At 35.1% G+C, this 21,738-nt stretch overlaps 1 protein-coding gene across 1 annotated transcript in view; it reads right to left on the reverse strand.

Moving 5' to 3' along the window:
• COL9A1 (collagen type IX alpha 1 chain) overlaps positions 1-21,738 on the reverse strand; it is a 94,436-nt gene that overhangs the window by 31,119 nt on the left and 41,579 nt on the right. Inside the window, exons 11-25 of the mRNA XM_077159248.1 lie at positions 19,969-20,022; positions 19,795-19,830; positions 17,851-17,873; positions 17,385-17,439; positions 16,033-16,086; positions 15,351-15,383; positions 14,574-14,630; positions 13,096-13,149; positions 8,939-8,992; positions 6,376-6,429; positions 3,378-3,431; positions 1,029-1,082; positions 835-888; positions 646-699; positions 184-237 (exon numbers count right to left, since the gene is read on the reverse strand). Coding sequence (XP_077015363.1) covers positions 184-237; positions 646-699; positions 835-888; positions 1,029-1,082; positions 3,378-3,431; positions 6,376-6,429; positions 8,939-8,992; positions 13,096-13,149; positions 14,574-14,630; positions 15,351-15,383; positions 16,033-16,086; positions 17,385-17,439; positions 17,851-17,873; positions 19,795-19,830; positions 19,969-20,022 — 744 coding nt within the window. The remainder of the gene's footprint in view (positions 1-183; positions 238-645; positions 700-834; positions 889-1,028; positions 1,083-3,377; positions 3,432-6,375; positions 6,430-8,938; positions 8,993-13,095; positions 13,150-14,573; positions 14,631-15,350; positions 15,384-16,032; positions 16,087-17,384; positions 17,440-17,850; positions 17,874-19,794; positions 19,831-19,968; positions 20,023-21,738) is intronic.

Consider the following 21,738-nt stretch of genomic DNA (forward strand, 5'->3'; position numbering starts at 1 on the left):
AGAGAACAGAGTTCCAAAACATAAAATTAAAGCTCAATCATTCAGAAAAATATGTATAAAGATGTAAAATTAAAACATCATATCTGCCCTAGAACTTAGCAAATGTTGTAACATCTCTCCCCAAAATTCTTATCTTCAAAATGCATATATAAATCAATAAACATTTCAAAAGCCACTACTTACAGGTAACCCCTGCAATCCTGTGTCACCAGGAGGCCCAGGCTTCCCTGGTTCACCCTGAAATAAAGGTTTTTACCACATCATTGGATGAACTGCTGTATTTCTCATAGGACAGGGAGGACACAGAGCCTCTAGGTAAAGCGATCATTCCTGGAGTCGACCTTACATGCACCTTTGTAACATGACCCACTGCAGAGCGGAGGTGGGCTTAGAACATAGGGCATAAATTCAATCAAAATGCAGTTTCCCTCCATCTGTTTTCATTAACAAGGCAATTTTACTGAGTTCCTGAAAACAGGCAAATAAATATACTATTCTAACGAGTATTTTGTGTTTCCTACTTGATTAAAAAATTAGAAGGAAGGAAAAAGCTAAATTGGTCCAGGTAATATAGTAATGGAAATGCTAAGCTCAGCTGGCCAGGGCAGATGCCCCACTCACTCCTGGGCCAAATCACACAGCTACCTTGGTTCCAGGCATTCCAGGTATCCCGTCGCGGCCATCCACACCTGGCAAGCCCTAAAGGCATGAAAAGAAACACATTTTTCCTTAGTAGCAATCACGTTCTTCTTCCTTTCAGGATTTTCTAAAGTTTTACTATAAGTTAGTGATCATTTTGAAAAATGTGCTTGATGATGACAGCTCAGGACATACCGTGTCTCCTTTGGGCCCAGGGAGGCCAGGAATTCCTCTAGAACCTTGAGGCCCCTGCAGGGAAGAAGGGAAAGGATAGGCAAGGTGGACTCAGTCATCATTACACTTAGGACATGGCAAATAGATGAGCATAATGGACGGAGGACACCGAAAATGAATGATGCTTATAGTGATTAAGACTCATTTGAACTCACTCTATCACCCTTGGGACCTGCTTCTCCTGGAGGTCCTCTTTGTCCTTGATCACCCTGTAAGAAAGAAAAATTGTATTAATATAAGCAAAAATTATTTATTAGATTTTTTAAAGTGATAAGGCACCATCACATTACTTAACTATTGCTTTTTTATGCTAAAGGCTTTGCTCTACCATGGATGACTAGGAAACAGTTATCCATGATAGAGCAATGTAATAAAATTAATTACATTATCACATTTTTATTTTATTATTACATGTATTAATTACATTACCAATTAATTAAAATTAATTACATTTTACATGTAATAAAAATTACATGTCTTGCCAGCCTCTCTAGAAAATCAACTAGTTCCATTCCCTTATCCTATAAATTATTGACAGTCCCTCCCAACATGAACAAGTTAGAATGGCCATAGCCCAAATACCCCCTAAAGATTGGGAGAAAGAGCAAAGGTGATGGTGGAGTTATACAGAGAATGCAGGGTTTAACAAATGAGTATGACTGCTGAATCATTATATTGATATTTCTATTAGTCTCCAGTATCTGAGAGCAGCTAGAAGTAAAAACTAAACCTTACCAAACTCTGAAATGTTATCTACAACTAATTGTTGCAATGTGCTTTGAAATTCATTGTTTTTTTGTATGTATATTCTTTTTCCCAAAAAAAAGTCTTTAAAAAAAAAGAAGCAGGAGTTGTTACAAGGAAGATAGGATTTAACAAATGAGTATTACTACTGAATCATTATATTGATATTTCTATTAGTCTCCAGTATCTTAGAGCAGCTAGAAGTAAAAACTAAACCTTACAAAACTCTGAAATGTTATCTACAACTAATTGTTGCAATGTGCTTTGAAATTCATTGTTTTTTTGTATGTATATTCTTTTTCCCAAAAAAAAGTCTTTAAAAAAAAAGAAGGAGGAGTTGTTACAAGGAAGATAGGATTTAACAAATGAGTATTACTACTGAATCATTATACTGATACTTCTTTTTAGTCTCCGGTGTCTTAGACCAGCTAGAAAGAAAAACCTGAAATTGTGGAACTGTAACTGATACCACACTTTGAAATTTGTTCTATAACTACCTGTTAAAATGTATTTGTATGTATGCTATCTGTCACAATGAAAAATGTTTAAAATTTTTTTTAAATTACATGTCTTAATTGATAGTCCTATCAATTTCAATCATTTTCAATATATAGCAGAAAACACATATGCTTCTGTGCTCTTCGAATGTGTACCTAAAATAAAATAAAGGTTCGTACTGCAGATAATCTTGAGATAAATAACCAAGTCTACATATCAACTAAGCTCACTGACCATGACGGTGGGTTTGGATTAGTTATCAATATTTTCCCTCATATTATTTAATTCCCTAGTCAATAATACTGAACTCTGTCAGATTCACCCAGTTAGTGTTAATATATGGTATAAGTGATAATAGATGAGAGGACATATCATCCTAAAATACAACTTTTGTTGGATTGCTTAACTACTCTAAAACTTCTAATGGCTCCCTACTGCTTCTAAGTCAATGCCAAACTGCTCAGACTGGCCTTAAACACTCTTCATTAGGTGGTCTTACCTTATCTATTCAATTTCATTTCTCAACACAAACTTTCACACTAGGCAACGTCAGTCCTGTGCTAGCTCATATGCCCCCATCACCACCAACAATGCATCTTCTCAGCTGAATTCTGCTGTGTTCCCAGCCAGAGTGGTTTTACAGACCAGCTTCTTCTAAGGTCCTCTTACTCACATGGATTACCTTGACCACAGGCTCTAGTACATGATCCCATAAGGTATCATTTACTTACATTCTGTCTTTCACACTGGACCATCATGACCTTGACATTGGGAAATTCTATTTTACTTACATCTTTTCTATATTTTATTAATAGACAGCTTTTTGTCTCTGTTACGTCCAAAAAAAGCTTGAGGCTGCCTATAGCAATGACACTTGTATACATGACAATTAAAATACGGAATAATGAGATCAGAAACCATAGAGAAGGAAATTATGGAACTGCCCAGGAACTAGAAATGAGATGATTACTGCAACCCTAAGCATCCTGGCAACCAAAGAAAACAGACAAACAAAATCACAGCAAACAAAAATACTTAACCATTTGATTTATGCAAAAAACAAAAGCCGAAATCTCCCTGCACCCCAAAAAAGAGATGCTTGTCTCAATCAAGAAAAATTTTTAAAAATGTTTGCCCATTTTTCCACCTTAATTATTCACATGTAAAACCCTTGCATATACATATATATAGCAAAAAAAAAATCTATCACTGCTGAAAAAACAAAATCGTTCATTAGGTTTTAGGGCAAGAAAATGACTTACAGGAGCACCAGGAAGACCCCGAGGCCCAGGCTCACCCTCTAGGCCCCTCGCGCCCTGCGAGAAAACAAGACAAGGAAATAAATTGAGATCAATCAAGTATGTTAAAGGCCACATCAGTCTTCTGAAGAACTTTAATAGCAGATGAAAAGAAGATTTTCTGTTTCTCATCTATATTCTGTTTGTCAGTGCACCTGAGGATCAGAAGTGAAAACGCATTTACTCATTACACCAAAAGCACTTAGACACAATCTTTGGGTCACTCTGGATATTTTAAGTTTACACTACATGCATTCTCAGTTAATTACATGAGCAAAAACAATGGCGTCTATTCAGAGGACTTGGCAAAAATGTTGGAGGAGGCTGAGCAGCTGCTCTGGTAGCCAGCCTCCACCCCCACCCCCACCCCCGGGTTCTCGGACTGCCTGTGGGAACTCATTAATGGTGAAGGCCACAGCAGCCACCCAAAAAGCAGCTGCCATGGACTTTGCTGCTACCACAGCTGTGGGAGGGATTTCTGGGACTTGGATTTCCCACTAAGAACCCGAATCAGAAGGCTAGCCACGTGATTTGGAAGAATGAACTGTTACGAGGCCTGACCATCCCCTCTCTCATCCTGGATAGACGTTTGGTTCAGTTTGCATAAAGTAACTGATCTATTTTCTCAACAACAAATCCACCCTATGAAGCAATACCATAACTCCCCAGCACTTTGTAAATCTAATTATCTTGAAATGATCTCCGGCTTTACTACATACTGTACATATCACCAACTTATTCTCATTATAAGAATCAAGATATGATTTTAGAACAGAAATAGGATCTTTTAACATGCTTTCTATGTATGCTACATGACAAAATACAGCCCCCTTCTTGAAGTCTTTTTTTCATCTACTAAGTGAATGAGAAGGCAGAAAGACAACCGAAGGGAACAGGTAGTCTCCTAATGAACAGGGTTGAGCAGAAAAGGGGACAAAATAAATGCAAAACATTCAAAAGAGTGTTGGATTTTTATCAGGCCAAGAAAGCCAGGTGGACCACATCTGCTGTAAGAATTTAAAAATTTGAAAACCTTTGATAGAAGGTTCAGACACAGGCAGAATCAGAGAGAACACAACTAAAGCAGAGGTACCATGGAGCTGTGAAATTCTTTGATCCCTAAGAACGAGGCAGAAGGCATTCGACATTCTCCAGGGAAGAATAGATTTGGAAGACCTGAAAGAGACCCTGAATTCATCATTCAGCCCGTATCGCATGAGCGGAGCCCAGCCTTTGCATTATAGGAACGGCTTTGATGCACTCGCTCTCCCTTATTACTGTTCGGCGTGAGCTCAGCCCTACATTGCTGTTACTAGGTAACCACTCCACGGGTCTGAGTTCACGAGTAAAGCTTTTTCTTCTGAAAGCAATTTGACAGAAATCAGGGGAAATGAGAAATTTTGAAAAATACCAACTAGAAAAATGCCTCAAGTAAAGAGAATATCAAGCACAGTAGTAATTGGTTTCCAAGTGAGGGGTCACATATTTTAGGGAATGATTTAAACCCAGAAAAAGTGAAGGCCAAGGTATCGGCAGTTTCAAAATAAATAGGATTCATCATTTAATAAAGGAATAGATATACACAGAGTGTTGCTTAAGTTAACACAAATCTAGAAATATGAATAAATCTCATATGCTTTGAGAATAACAGTGTTTTTAGAAAAGAATTATTCTAGAGGAGTTGAAAACCAGGCAAAATGAAAATATTTAGAAGAGACAAAGTATGAGGCCCAGGTAAAAATGAAGATAAAGGAAAGAATGATAAATAAGGCAGAGAGCATGAATTCACAAAAATGTGCATCTTTTTTTAAAAGAATGAATTTTATTTATTAAGCACTACAATGCACAAGTTAGTCATATTTAATTCATTAAAGACTCTGAGGTTCTAACGGAAATTGACACAAATAAGCACAGTGGTTCTTGAGAATGAGACCAGGCTCAGAGGTGGTGGTGGGTAAAGATGCTTTTTTGTTAATTTGCTGTGGTATACAAACAGATTTTCCTAACATACCTTCGAAAAAGTGGTAACCATTTTCTCAAAACCAGACAGAGACATTATATATGCCTACAATACATATATACACATTTTTTAATTTAAATTTTTTTTTTAATTCTGAGTATATCATGAACGTTCAGGTTCCTATTGCTTTTGCTGATGATATTCACTCAGTCAGGCATGACCTTCCCTCCATCCTTCACAGACATCAACACTCCTCACCCTCCTCGGCCAGGGCTCCTGAGCCTTCCCAGTTTCCCTGTCAAGACCAGGCACTCCGTCTATTCTCCCTTTCACTACAGGCTTATGACTCCTTTGCTTGCCTTGTAGTCAGCTATCTACTTGTGGGTCTCACCCAATAAATAACAAACTTGCTGAAAACAAAGACCAGGCCTTATTCCTCTTTGACTCCCCCAGCAACTTGCACAGCGGCTCACTACAGAAGTGCTAGGAGATTGTGGTCTCAGAGACTGGGCTACAGGTGGATTGGCGTGCTCCAGCCACAGCTGTATGATCCTCATCAGGTACAAGGGTTGGGATCAGCTTGGCAGGCATGACATCATGTCCCCAGCATCCCTGTGTGTATCCTGTCTTCTCTGCGCTCCCCTCTGTCCTCACTCTGCCCTTGTCTGGCTTGGCCAGAAGCACTCCAGGCACCATGGGCCTGGCCAAACAATTTTCTATGCTAACTGAATAAGAGTCATTATCAGTGTTAGCTACTAGAAGAGATAAAATGTAACAGCCCTACTTCCTCTAATTTACCCAAGATAATTTAAAATATGCCTTATATGGCAAGTATCATTTTTATCATCTATACTTACAATAAAAATGCAAAAGCCTAACCACATATCTATAAAGTATCAAATTAAAAGTGACATTGATGAAAATAAGTTATTTTTGAATGACCAAAAATTTAAATATTTAATATATTTTTATATTGTATTATCATTAATTATATTATCTTACTTTTTCCCCTTTGGCCCCAACTATGCCCGTGATGCCTCTCAAGCCTTGAGCTCCCTGGAAATATAAAAAGGAAAAGGGAAGTATTTCAGTTGAAGCACAAATTCTTTTATCTGATTCCAAAAGTCAATCCAGAAGAAGGATACAGTTTTATAACCAAAGGCAATACTAGGAAATGGTAACATTACATCAACAAACTTTTCCAGTTTAAAAAGAAAAGTCTAGGAGAGTGCATTCAATGGTAAAACCCTTTTTAAAACCCCTGAAGACTTGCACAAACCTGGAGTTGGCACAATTACTGATGACAAAAAAAGTAAATATCGCTAGCATAAGTGTAACTATGATCTTGTATTTGACTTATCTTTTAATACACATACAGAACTTACACTGTCGTTGCCACTTCCTTCATGGTTCAACACTTGATGACTTCAGACCTTGGTATAATTTTTCACTATCAATGTATGTCATTAAAAGTAATTAGGTCCTAGGCTAGCCCACAAAAACTTATATGGGCTATAATTTGAGCTGGAGTCTGCATCAATCACTTATATAAATATTCATTACACCATTTCTGTGACAAAATGCATTCTGAATTCCAACGTAAGGCAAAAGGAACCCATCTCACCCCATCTCAAGCAGAGCAGTGAGTATTCATAAAAATAATGGGGTATAGTGTTTTTTCTAGGATCTCTTTAGATGTTGAATTATCACCGTTTTGACTGTCTGGCCCCACAGTAGCAGGGCTGGAGAAATGAATCCTATAAAGGGTAAGCCTGGGCTTCCCTTGGGAGCAGTAGGGAATAGATGCTCCATCAGAGAGTGAGGTGGCTACTTCTGCACAATTTGCTAACAGTCCACATTGGCTAAAGATAAAGCAGTCCTGGGCCAGTCCTTTCTCTCGTGTTCTCACTTTGAGAAAAGGGGGCAATTCCATGATCAACTCTTCACCCAGGTCAGTTACAAATCCTATGTAGAGCAGTCAGGCAAAATGTGACTTTCAAATGTGCAGGTGACCCACCTTAGGATATCCACTTAGGATAAAAAGTTATGGCCATATCAGATGAAAGCCACTCTATCTTGTATAGCTCATTTGCTGACTCTCAAAGTGATTCTACAAGATTTCCAAAAATATTGGCTCAAGAGCAAAGTGACATATAGTCCATCAAGGTGACCGACTACATTGAAGGATAGAGGATGGAGTTGGTGTATAAATGTTCCAAGAAGCATGTTTTTTTAAAAAATCTGCATATTACTTTATTGGTACATGTACATTTAAAAGCGAAAATCTGTGAATTTTACAGAAATGTTGACATACTGACTCCTCCACACCAGAAAGTTAGCAAGCACTAATGATATCCTCAGTTAGACTGTGTGAACCATGCAGCACCCACAATAGATCCACAAAAACACTTTTTTTAATGTTTGAAAAATTCTGTTCTGACGATCTTTGGGAATGGCTTAAAAATAATAATTTTAAGCCCCTACCAAATTATTGTCTGATCAAAAAGAGTGTATGTGACTTACACTGTTTGCTCCTATCTGCCACTAGAGAAATGGAATCCTTATTGTCGCATGTCTAAAGGCTCAGAGAAGGTAAGCTTTTGGGAAAAATGCCCTGGACTCCTCCACAGATTCCCTTAAAGTTCTCACATGGCATAAAAGCAGAGACTATTTCTTCTGAATTCTCTGACTCATTTCCTTTAGGTTGATTTCCCTTACACTCTAAGGTAAACACTCATTTGCACAGCTCCTTGAGTCCTTTTTAAAAGGACATTTGTGTGGGAAGGAACAGAGCAGGTAAAGGGCAGCCCCGTGTTTGTCTTCCCTAATGCCTTCGTTTCTGAGAACAGGAGCTGAGGGAGCCTTTCACAGTCCATAACTTCACTAGCTGCAATATTCAATGAATATTCAGAAATCATTATTCCCATAATTATTATTCATTTTGATGAGAAAAAAGGTTCAATTTCACTTTCATATAGTACCAAAAAATGTAAATTCAGATTTAACAAATATTTTAAATTGAAGTACACCAATGTCCCGAATTATCTTACTGCATGCATTATTGCAGAAATCTGCTGAAGCACAAGGGACCATTGTTTTATTAAAAGATATGATTAAAAGCAATTAAGAATGATCTAATTATAATGATTACATGCTGGAATAATTCCCATTAATCCAGTGGATGAAACACATACTGCATATTCAGGATACACAAATTTTTCTCCTCATATCATTTGGTAGTACGATAGAACATGAAAGATACATATCATACTCTCGTGCTCAACATTTGCTTTCAGATTGCCTGGCCCTGAAATCTAAATCTAGTAAATGAATATATGTAATTATAGGTAGAATTTTTCTGTTAAAAAAAGTTTGAATGTACAAAGGGGACCCTCTCATATTTTAAAATAATGGCAATCTCCCTATGCTGGCTTGGGGAGAAATGGAGACGATCGTGTTAATGTAATGCATTTTAATCCACAGGTTAAATAGAAAATATTCCAAGATTCATTAAAAAAGAAAAAGGATATTTGCATATCCTGGTTATTTTTTTTAAATACTTTACCGGAGGCCCTTGAGCTCCTACTTCTCCTAATGCTCCCTGGTCACCTTCTTCACCCTAAAAAATAATAGAGATACGCATACTAAATGTTATCCTAGCAAATAAACATATTTATAGGCTCGGTCTAACTCAGTCTAACTCAGTTTTAAATTCATCTGGCATCCATTGCATAATTATACTATATTTTCTTAATATATTGTATTTTATATTCAATGTTCTAGATTCACTGTAGAACATTACAGAGAAGTATACAAATAAATTAAAACCAAACAAATACCACCACTCAACTATAAATACCAGTAATATTTTTAGATGCTAGCCTTTCAAAGTTTTTCTCTACAGAGACATAAAGAGAAAGAGAACATGCTTTCCATTCATGTTCTGTGTACGTACATGTTATTAGGAAAATGTGATCATACTACAGAAACTATTCCATAAACAAAAAATATTTTTAATGGTGGTTTTCATTTTAACTTTTTATTTTAATTTTTGTAACATATACCATTTTTATTAAAGAATTTGCAGGTTTACAGAAAAATTATGCAGAGAGTAAGAAGTTCCCGTAGACCCCCCGCACCTCACACACACAATTTTCCCTATTATTATCACTTCACATTAGTGTAGCACTTTTGTTACAATTGATAAAACATATTATTGCAATTTACCAATAGCCATAATTCATATTTTACATAAGGGTCCACTGTGTCATACAGTTCTACAGGTCTTTAAAATGTTTATTCTGGTAACATATATACAACCTAAAATTTTTCATTTTAAGAACTTTCAAATGTACAATTCAGTGGTGTTAATTACATTCACACTACTGTGCGATGGCCACTGCCATCCATTACTAAACTTTTCCATCACCCTAAAAGAAACTCTGTACCTATTTAGCATTAACTCCTCACTCCCTACCCTCACCTAGTCCCTAGTACCTTGTATTCTAGTTTCTGATTCTACGAAATTGCATATTCTAATTATTCCCTGTAAACAAGATCATACAAGTTTTATCCTTTGGGGACTGACTTATTTCACCCAAATTGGATGTCTTCAAGGTTCACTTACGTTGTCACATGTATTAGAACTTCATTCATTTTTAGGGCTCAATAATAGTTCATTGTATGTATGCATCACATTGTGATAAATGTAATCATACATTTATCCATTCAACGGTTGATGTATGTATGCATCACATTGTGATAAATGTAATCATACATTTATCCATTCAACGGTTGAGAGACACTTGGATCACTTCCATCTTTTGGCAATTGTGAACATCAGTGGGCAAATATCTGTGTCCCTGCTTTCAATTCTTTTAGGAATATATCTAAAAGTCAGATTTTCAGGTCATATGGTCATTCTATGCTTAACCTTCTGGGGAACAGTTTTTCACAGCAGATGTACCATTTTATATTCCCAACAACAAACAACTGTTCCTATTTTTCTGCCTCTCTCCAGCACATGTTATTTTCCAATTTTCCATATATACATATTTTTAAATGTATTTAAATTAATCTTTCTTTCATGGGTAATGCCCTTGGATGTCACTCATGAAAAGGACTTTTCTATCCCCCAAATATATAAATATCCATCTATATTTTTCTCCTAGTATTTTTATGCTTTATTTCAGACATAGAAATCTTTAAATATCAGCAATTTATTTTGGTATAAAATAAAACATACGAAGCTATCTTTATACTTTTTTCCAGGTATTTGGTCACTTGTTTCCATATCATTTACTGAATCATAGATTCTTTCCACCCAGGTTGGAAAATTTATCTTTAACATATACTAAATTGTTAAATATACGTGGACCTAGACTTCTTATTCTACTCTTCTGCTATATGATGTTGCCGACACCACAACATTTTAATTATAATTTAAGTTCTATAATGCATTCTATTATCAGGTAAAGAGAATTCCCTTATCTTTAGTTTTTATTTTTAGTTACTCTTATTTTTCAGATTTCCTAAATGTTTACTTTTCCAGATAAACTTCAGAATTGGGCAAATCTTCACAAAAATCCTATTTGCTTTGTATTAGAACTATGTTAAATTAACAGATTAATATGGCAAGAATTTAAGTCTTCACAATATTGTATTTTTTTATCCTATAACTTAATGTAACTGCCTATCTAGTCAAATCTTTTTTTACTCTTATTTTCATCAAGAAAGTTTTGTTCGTTTCTTTATATTAGCCTTGGATGTTTCTTGTAAAGTCTGTTCTAACATATTTCAATATTTGGTTGCTATTGACATGGAATCTTCTTCCATTGTATTCTCTAAAAAATTACTGCTTTGACTTTTTGATATTAATTTTACAACTTCTGATGTACTTTAAAATGTTAGACCATTCCAAAAAGCAGCCCAACTACTGCCCCTTAAGAAGTATTATTTTCAGGACTCTGAAAAAGGTTAATTTCTCTCCAAGTTTTACTTTTTTTGAAATAGATACACTGTACATATTCTATGGTAATATATATCTTATAGTATGCAGTTAATCTTGAGAAAATCTTTTATTTTTAATATTTGTACATATTATTACATTAAAATCCATTTCTATTATTTGTTTATTATACATTTCAATTCATCCATTTTCTTGCTCTCACAGATTATAATAGTTTTTAAAGATTTTCACACAAAAAGCAAGAAATATAGAAATTGTAACAGCAGTATTACAATAGTAGTATAGAATATTGGGGCATGTATGTACAAAGAACTTTGTTACACATAAATCACTTATGCTTGATTTTTTTAATGATTTATGAATATCTTACATAGTGGCTTAATCTCATAATTATATTCAGACTATATTCCATAAGAACAAATGATTGACAGTGGGAAGGGGTGATCCAAATAAGAAAGCCAGTGAATTAGCTAGTTCATAGAATTAATAATCAACACATATATAATTAAATATTATATATATATTTTCTTATTGTAGCTACAAAAAATAGTGATTGCTATGTTCACTGTAATTTTTCATTGGCAAGATTTGTGGTATTTTCCCACAGATTCTCCAAAAACCTTGGAGTGATATGTATGAATTAAATATTTTGTCTGTAGCTGAATATTACACAACTAATCAATAACCACAAAGTTAAATGATAAATTTAGGAGTTCAACTTTTTTTCTTTGTCTCCAATATGACACCAGGAACTCAACTGTTGTATTCCAGATGAATAAAATGCCTCAACTATTTAGAGCCTAAGTAATAAAAGACAAAATAAATGTCCAAACTGTAATAGGAAACAGAAAATTGGCTTATTTGTCCTGACTATTTGAGGTTGTTCAACAGACTGGTTTTAACCAAAGACTTCAAGACTTTCTGATGACGGAAGACATTAATCAATTGCCTCTCTCGATCCTGCCCTCCAAAGAAAAATACTGATCTTTTGCCCATGCCCAATAAAGGAGGAGAGGGACATGCCAACGGAGTCTAAAGGACTCTTATTAATGAGAGCAGTTGATTTTGTGAAATATTATAAAACTAACAGAGGCAAATTCTACTATGCAGGAAGTCAAATGTTTAGATACTTAAGGTGATGGACAAAAAGAAGAAGAAAAATGCAAAAAGTCACCAAGTCACCTTAGATTTCAGTCTTGATTTCCCTGTAGGGTATATTAGCTCCAGTGCAATTGTATGAGTTCCACATTTCTATCCAGATATTAGCATACATTCTATTGCTAACCTCCAACTTACTCAAAATTTAGGTTTTATTGAAATGAGGTCAGAAATAAAGAGATAAACTATTTTAGAACTTGAGATGAGACACTATAAACAATAATCAGCTTCTCTGTTTGCTAATCTCAGTAACAGTTGTCATAAAATTTTATACTTTGTCATAAAACTTTGCTTGATGGAGTGGAACAACTAGCTGGATAATGTTTGACTATCAAGGGCAATAAAGAAAAAAGCTGAATGTGATTGATTTGAAAAAGAAAGAATGGGTAGTGATACCGAAAATGCAGGATGCCTTGCTTTCTGTAATATATCATCACAGAGTATTACGCTTAGTGCAAGTCATCTACTGAAGACTTGTCAATTATCATTTTAAAAGGGAAAGTAAAATGTCACGCTTTAATATTCTTTATAATTCCTTATCATAAAAGTGATCACTATCTCCTAATCACAATTTACCCACTACTCATTTTTCTTACCTTATGGCCTTGTCGTCCTGGTTCACCAATTTCTCCTTTAGCCCCTTTATGACCCTAACAAATTAAAAATAATTCATTAATAATCTTGTACACAGAAAGTGGTCAGAAGGCTCATAAAGTGGTCTCACTCCTCTCAATCAGTATCAATGCGCTACTATGAAAAAGGTGATGTCACAAAGAAAATTCCTGCTTTAAATGACCTTCATAACACTAAGCTCATTATATGCATGCACTATGCATGACTGCTGCATATAATAAATATCAGTTTTAGTCAATTGCAAAACACTATTCCAGAATAACACACTACTGAGTTCAAGATTCATTGATATCTGTCTGCTGATCCCTAGGATTCCTGATTCCACCACTTTCTCTCTCAGTTGGGTTAAGAACCTTATGTCTTCGCCAGCACCAGTAACTAACCTTCCAGAGGTGACAGCCTTGACCCAGCTCAACTGGCCATCGCCTCCTTTTCAGGATACTGCTCTAAAAACTATTCCGCTTCTTCTATACTCATCTCCTTTCAGGAGGTGGAAGAAGAGCTGGTATAAGAGGCACAACTTTCAGATGTGCTGTTCTCAGATGGACAACTTTTTGCCTTTTCCTGTGCACAACTTTAAGGGCACCAAGAAAAGCAACGAAGGCCTGTCAGTGCAGACCATGTAGCATGAAATGAAAATTCCTATCTTCTTTTATCAGGCTGCATGTTCTAAGCATGCATGTGCTTTGCTCAGTTACATGAAGCAAACTGTGAGACAAAGATTCCAAAATTAAGTCTGTCTAAACTTGCAACCCTCAGAGTCTTTTTTGTTACAAGAGTGAAAGTCTTTATGGAAAATAAGACCTCAATACAGGCCCAAGTTTTCTACAGTCATGGGAACCCACCAAAACTACACTTAGAGAAAATCTTAACTGGAAAACCAGCAGCTCAGGGTCTTTCAGATCACAGCAGAACTCCATTGGTCTAGAACTTCTCAAAATCATTTCAGACTGAGAGACTACAGAAAGAAGGTCTATTTACCCTAGCATTTGGTATTGGTTTTTGTTTTAATGGAAATTTTTGAGGTAATTATAACTGTAGAGTAAGAGAAAAGCACCTTTGGAAAGTTTCTTTTCCTGCCTATTTTGCAGTTTTTCCAATTTTTTTTTTTAATAAAGCAATTACAAATAGATCATATGCTCCATCCCTACCACACTATCTTCCTCCATGGGAGGCAAACTTCCAGACCTGGATGTGATGTTCTAGATTCTCTCAATTCAATGCATTTTACTGGTATTTCTTTCCTGAGCTACAGAGGAACCAACATTCATGTCTCTGTAGGAATCCCTGTCAGGGGTACCTGCTGGAATTTCTAAGACTCAATAAGTACCACAAACACAGACTCGCCTAATCCATCAAAGTCATGTCTCTGTACCAGGAAGGCCAATGAAAGGCTCCATGTTTTCTCTGTGGATAATACACTTTACAACTCTTCCCTTACCCTCATGCCTGGTAGGCCAGGATATCCCGAGCGCCCTGGTGGACAGGAATTAGGGCACTGCCAAACAGAGAGAGAGAGAATAAACAAGAGCCCCTGCTGTGTGACAAGGTGATAGGGATCCCAGCTACAGAACCCCGATGTAATTATATTCGTCAAATATTAAAAAATCATAGAATAAGTCTTTCCTTTTTTTAATTTCATTTTAAACTTAGAAATATTTCAAGTTTACAGAAAATCCAACAAATTTCTCCTATGCATCCACTGTTAACATTTAATAAATGTTAGTATTTGTCATATTTGTTTCAGATCTAATTTATTAAGGAAATAGCATGTTTACAGACAACCTATTATCACCTACCTTTTACTCTGTGCTGCCATAATTCTCTTCTTTCCCTCTACTGAAATGGAGGTAAAGGGGGTACCCTGAAGTCACACCCCCTCGACAAATGGACCAAGTTTACAAACACCTATTTGAATATTAGTTTACAAGTAAAACAAGGCTCAGATGGAGTTATTTGACTTTTATCTCCTAAAATCGGGATGGTCTAGTAACAAAGTAAAAAAAGATTATAGAAAAAAACAGTTATTTCAATAATAAAAAACTGTTACACACAGAGTGTCTACAAGTCACACATTCACCAGTGCTGCAGATTTCTCTGTCATCTGAGTAAAAGTAAAACACAGTATATTCTAGTGGGATTATTTTAAAGAGAATTCACCTGAAGATTACATGATCTTTGACTTACAACTGTATTTATTAAAATAAAAACATCTTACCAAAGGATCTCCATCATGAAAGCCAATTGTTCCCTAAAGTAAATAAAATGCTGAAGTTATGAACATAAAGATTTAAGTCAAACCTAATAATAAAAGAAAGTTCATAGGACAAAAATATAATAAGCATATTTGTTTAATAAAATATGGTGAACAAACAGCAGCATATAAATGCTAATATTCTAAAAGCTTGGCTAGCACTGGAATATTCCTTTGGAGAATCCTTTATTATAGTAGATATTTTCTTTATGGGGATTGAAGGAAGATGAAATGGAAGAAAAAAATTAAAAAAAAAACAAACATGGGGAATTCTGAATTACAAATTAAAATGAAGGATTTTAGCCTACTTGAATTCTTATTTTTTAAATTTCTTACTATGTAAACCCTTTGTAAAAACTAGTTCATTTGAAAATGCTCCTTTTATATGTTCAAGTTTGGGGCATATGAGAAATCACAGGAGTCAAAGGACTTCAAATGTAATGAGTAAGCATTGCCCTACAAAAGCTGTCTTTAAATTATTGTGATTACTCTACTTTTCTGGTTTAATAAGACCTCAAGCTCTGAGTGGGTGAAGAAAATTGAGAGCTATTAGGAAGGTTTATAACAATGACTCCATTAACAGGCATTTCCATTTTGGGTCCTGACTCTCAAAAGGAAAGAGAAATTCAAGCTGCAAATCACTTACACTGGGTCCAGGGGGCCCAGGGGGGCCAGGTGATCCTCTTCTCCCAGGGTCACCCTAAGTTATTTGAAAATCGTGACACCATGGTTATACATCATGAAAACACAGTGCACAAAACTGGCAAGGCATGAGGGAACGGTATTATCCAGAAACCTCTACAGAGCTCAGCCATGCATACACCTGCCACCAAAATCGATGGGAAGCCGATAATCCAATTAGACCCACAAAACCAGAATAATAAAGGAATTCCAATGTCATGGAAGTAAGGGAAAAAAAAAAAGGCAGAGGAAGCCAAGGGTAGGGAAAAAAAGCCAATTCTTCTCTACAAAATAATCATTTTGTCTACTTTGAAAGCAAACTAAAAACACTCCATGTTTCTCTACTTAATCTATAGAGGAACCGGAGCAACTAATACCAGTAGTACATTCCAGCTAATCACAAGGGAAAAAATAATTGCTACACCAAGGAGTGCGGCCAGCCTGAAGCTGTGAAATGAAATCTTTGCCATGCCTGACTCTCACTGGTGCTGTTCACCCACAATCCATCATTTGGCTGTCACTGCACTCTTTTGCAAATCAAACCGAAAATCAAAGATCATGAAATTCAAATGAGCCATTCAGATGAAAATGGGCTCCAGTTAGTCTTAACAGCCAACACTTTCTCCTGGCCTATGTTTCCCTTCTTAATATTTTACCATAAGAAGCCAGAGGCATCATAAAATTATTTTAATTTTATAATCATTTTTTATTTAATCATTTGTTTAGTAAATATATTTGTGAAACAGTAAACACGCAAAGAGAAACAAGAAAGGTGTATAATGCATGGCTGCGTCCCGTAAAGAGTTAACAATTATCTACCTTTATACAATGTCATCACTTCAACATTTTTGAAATATTTACATGGAGCACTTTTGATCAGCAATTTGTTTTATGAAGTTTACTTCTTTGTCATCTAAAGTTAAGTTTTATTGGTTTAATTATCATTTAATACACCTAAACAAAAATATAAATGGCAATAATTTTAGCCTATTCCCTTTTTATGTCATGTGGATAGTCTAATAAAAAAGGTACTGGATCCCAATCCTGGTTGTGACTCTTTAAAATAGAGGTGACATTCTCTGACTTGACCACTAAATCTTCACATTAATGGAAAACATTAGCTGGAAACTTAGAGAAAATAAAAAAATGAAATCACTGTACAAAAACAAGGTAGCCTTATTATTCTTGTTCCCCATCAATATTATGAACCGGTCTTGTTTGGAGTTGCAGGGTAAAGCACACACTTGGGGAATTTGCCCTCCTAAGAAATCGTTGCTAAATTAGCAAATGTCTATCAAAACCCACTGTGGTACTCACAATTGGTCCAACACGGCCGAGTTCTCCAGGGAGTCCTGCTGCCCCAGGAGGACCCTGAGGTCATCAGATCAAAGGGAGAAGGTGTTTTATGGATGTTTTAAAAATCTATCTAAACAGTTAGATTTATTATTAACGTATTTCTAAATATGTTGAAATCTGACTTAGAATTACCTATCTATGCCAGCTTTGGCTTCCAATGAGATAGTAACATATTAGATCAAACTTTAATTAGTTCAAATGGAACAGAAATGTCCTAAATTAAACAAATATTTTGTTTAGCAGAATAGGGATGGTGTCATTAGCAGCCACTGATGACATGTAGATAGGACAGGTAAGATCATGCAGGTCATAAAGATACGACACTATAACACCACTAGATAGAAGGTTAGTTAGAAACCAAGACAGGATTGAGAATTAGACCTTTTTCATAGACTATGTAAAAATAATCAATGAAATGATACTTTCCGGGGGTCCAGGAATACCACGACCCTAAAAGATGAAAATAAAATTATTTTATGAAATGTGGTTTATACTTAAAGACATAACTCAGTTAAAAAATAAACCATAACTCAGTCACTACATAAATATATGATGCTCATTCTAAAGAAATCACTGAACAAAGTAAGGCAAACATGGCTTTGCTTCTAAGGGAAGAGGAAGCTTGCTACAGTTTCTCAAATATCCTTTGATGTCTAAACTAACCAGGGACATTTTTTTCCAAACTTTAAGAAAATCAAAGAAGTCATCCATGCTTGTCCCCATAAAAACTTATTATCATTTACAAAGAGCCACATCACTATCCGACAGTTTAAAGTTTTTTGTTCTTTTATGGCATTTTCTAAGAAACTTACATGAAAAGCAATACAGTGTACTGTTTTACAATTCATACCAAGTGATGTTTAGATCTCCAAACACACATTCAGCAGAGAGGCAGGGGAGAGAAAAGGTCAGAAACACATTCCTTTTGACAGTTAGGGCTCTATTTTCAGGCACTAAAATCCAATAAATAATGGGGGAAAAAAATAGTGTCCCTCCTGAAATAACCTAGAGTGAAATTCCAACTTAATATGCTGAATTTGATTTTAAAGCTAGTCATTCTGCCTTCCTCTCATTTACCCTTTATATCTCTTTAGCAACACTGAACTGTAGAATCAAGAATCAAAACCACATCTTTTCCTCTTCATAGCCCAATTCCTAGCATAGGGCTCAGAATATAAACCCTAACTATATGCTTGTTGAAACTGAGTATCAGCTGCCTAGAATCCCCTATTCTCTCTCTTTGCTTTCCAGGTTCATTTTTTTCCCCTTGAGATATCTCATTAATCTCTTCTCTCCAGCACTGGCTAGAGAAACTATTATTCATAGCTATCTAGAATACCATATTCATTTTAATTTTTTATTTCAGACTTGCTTCTCTAAAATATCCATATGTGAAGCATCCAGTGGAATCAATGCACACCCTCTGATGATTATATAATTACTTCTAATCATATAGGCGGCCAAAAGAGCAAGAATTTCACCTGTGTAATATCTTTTTTTTTTTTTTATGGGCAGGAACCAGGAGCCGAACCCGGGTCTCCAGCATGGCAGGTGAGAGCTCTGCCACTGAGCCACCTTTGTCCCATAGTATCTTTCAATCATCAGTGGGGTTGTGTCAAGACATTTGTGGAAAATTACTCCCATTTGAACAATTCAATATATGGATCAATGTGGAAATGGATGTTATGCTTGAGCATTCCAAAGAAATCAATAAGTTATTTCATTATCAGATACCTAGATAAAAGACAACTCTATAAGATGTTGAGATATACAGAAGAAAAATCAGTAAGCCATTCACTTCTGAAAATAGACTTTTAATGGAAAGTTGACAAATGCTGAAATATGGCAAAGCAAACTGTACAAATAGAAAAAAGAAAAGGAAAAAATACAGATTAATGACAAGAACAAAATAGAAAGGTAAACTGCCTGAGAACTTAGTCTTTTTACATGCACAGTCTGCCAGACTGTGCAAATGTAGAAGACTAACCAGGGAATCAAGTGAGTGAAAATAACTAACCAGCTAATATTTCATTAGAGGTAAATCCAGTTATAAAGAAAATGATGTGATGGCAGTCTAAACATTGACTATTTATTAGATTTACTGTTGTTATGTGAGAAACGTTTTCCATCAATAGGAAGAAGTAGATGGGAGAGGTTTGAAGGGTGGAGCTCAATATTTGAAAACGCCACTTGTAACTAAATACATATGTTTCTGCAAAACTTTTTACTCACAGAAACACAGTGGAATGCTTACCATCGCAAATAATTTAGGGACTCCTTTGTCATGTTTATTATGCAGAACTCTTTAAAAATTTTAGAATGGCAGAATTTTACGTAAGAATAGATTTTCAATTCTGTCACATTTACTTACAGGAAATCCACGAGATCCTGGCACACCAGGTTCTCCCTAAAAAATAAAAATAATCTTATTGTACTTAGCTTTTGGAAGCACGGAAATGTTAATATGTAAGTTGCATTAATATTAAAATTATCAAAACACTCCATTTTGCGTGTTTCAGCTTATCATTCCAGACGGTTAACTTACTTTTTGTCCTCTTGGTCCAATGGAGCCAGGGGATCCATCCGGTCCTGTTAATCCCTAGTAAAGCAAGAGAAATTATCTCAGTGGCTTAGTGGCTTAAGCAAACCACTAAGTAGATAATACCACTTTAATTGTTGATTATGTACAGAGTAGTTACATATGTAGGAAGTAAATATTTTATAAAGAAATATATTTCTATATTCTTACTCAAGCATAACTTTTAACAAGAGATCTGCCTGTCAGTTACTTTATGTTGTTAAATTGTATCATATATCATTACTCCTAACTTCTTACTAATTACAGTTTTTAACATGGGGTTCAACAATTTAATGGGTTTTTTTGGTCTCTGAAAAGTGCAATAGCAATTAAAGCATTCTAATAGCTAACTCTGATGGGACAAAAAGTTTTGGCTCTACCATTGACTTAGGCTTTTGTTCTTCCTTTACTTAATTTATAAAATAAAAATACTACATGTCTCTTTAAATACAAGACAAAAATGTCTTGAGAATTAATAAAATGCTTCCTCGAAAGAAATTAAAAACAAATAATTTCATTATTGTCTTATAATAAAGATGCACTTAAAGCCCTCTAGCCATCTTTTGGCAATGATAATAATTTATTGAAGAACATTAACTTTTTCAGTTGAAAGATTTCAGAGCATGCATATTTCTACATTACCTTCCTTAGTAAAATAGTTATAATTAAGTATATATGCTCATGTATGCTACTTTGTATATAGAATTTAAACCTATTATTATAAAACATGTTTATAGCTATCATATATAACACTATAGCAGTTATTAAATCATATTTGAACATATCATTTCCCCTACTAATAGTTATTTTATTACCATATTCAATATATAGATATTAAAGCATGATTCACTACATGTATACCTTAATTTACTTATTTGGTAAAAATTATATCTTATTTTTCTTCTCTCTGACAGTTTTAGATATTGGCATTTTCAGTATAATCTTGGAATTATGCCTTGCTAAAGAAAAAACAATATGCATATGTGTGTGTGTATATATATATATATATTTTACAAAATCTATTACCATGATTTTTTTAAACAAACAATATTAATTGAGGGAGGGATCCCTCCAAACTTCAAAAGCCCTACTATAAAATGCATCACCAAAATCCATGCTTAATCTGTCATAATCTGCATAAAAATCAATAAAATGCCTTCATGCAATTCATTTAGTAATTGCATGGCATTTCATTGTCCACCATTTTTACATTTCTCTACATCAATTCCCTAACAGCGCCACAGAGAAAATCAACGGAAGTAGGAAAAAATGAGTTGAAAATCTTAATTATTCCTGGTGCCTGCCTATGCAAAAAAAAAGGAAATCTTAATTATTGGATATTTACCAAAGAGGAAACCATAGCAGTAAGAATTTTTGACAGGATGTGTTTGATTTTTCAATCTCTCTCATCTAATTACAACACTGTAATTTGGGAGCAGGCCCAAATATGATTAGTTGCTGAGTACTTAAGGTAATGGAATATTTGCTCTTGTATCTCAGCAAACAAACCATACATCCAGGAACATTCCCTGAAACCATATATCATGGAACACATAAATTTTATAAACTTTAGGGCATAGCTGACTAATGGAACCTCTAAATCCCAATTCTTGCATATACCCTTCAAGACCAATCCTGACCAATTCCCAAACACAGAGTCAAAGAACTTTCTTCAGTCTAAAACTAGAAAAACTGACAAGATTGGAGGATACCATATATGGATGTACTTCACTTGCA

This window comes from Tamandua tetradactyla, chromosome 5 (genome assembly GCF_023851605.1).
Source record: "Tamandua tetradactyla isolate mTamTet1 chromosome 5, mTamTet1.pri, whole genome shotgun sequence".
In the NCBI taxonomy this organism is placed as follows: Eukaryota; Metazoa; Chordata; class Mammalia; order Pilosa; family Myrmecophagidae; genus Tamandua; species Tamandua tetradactyla.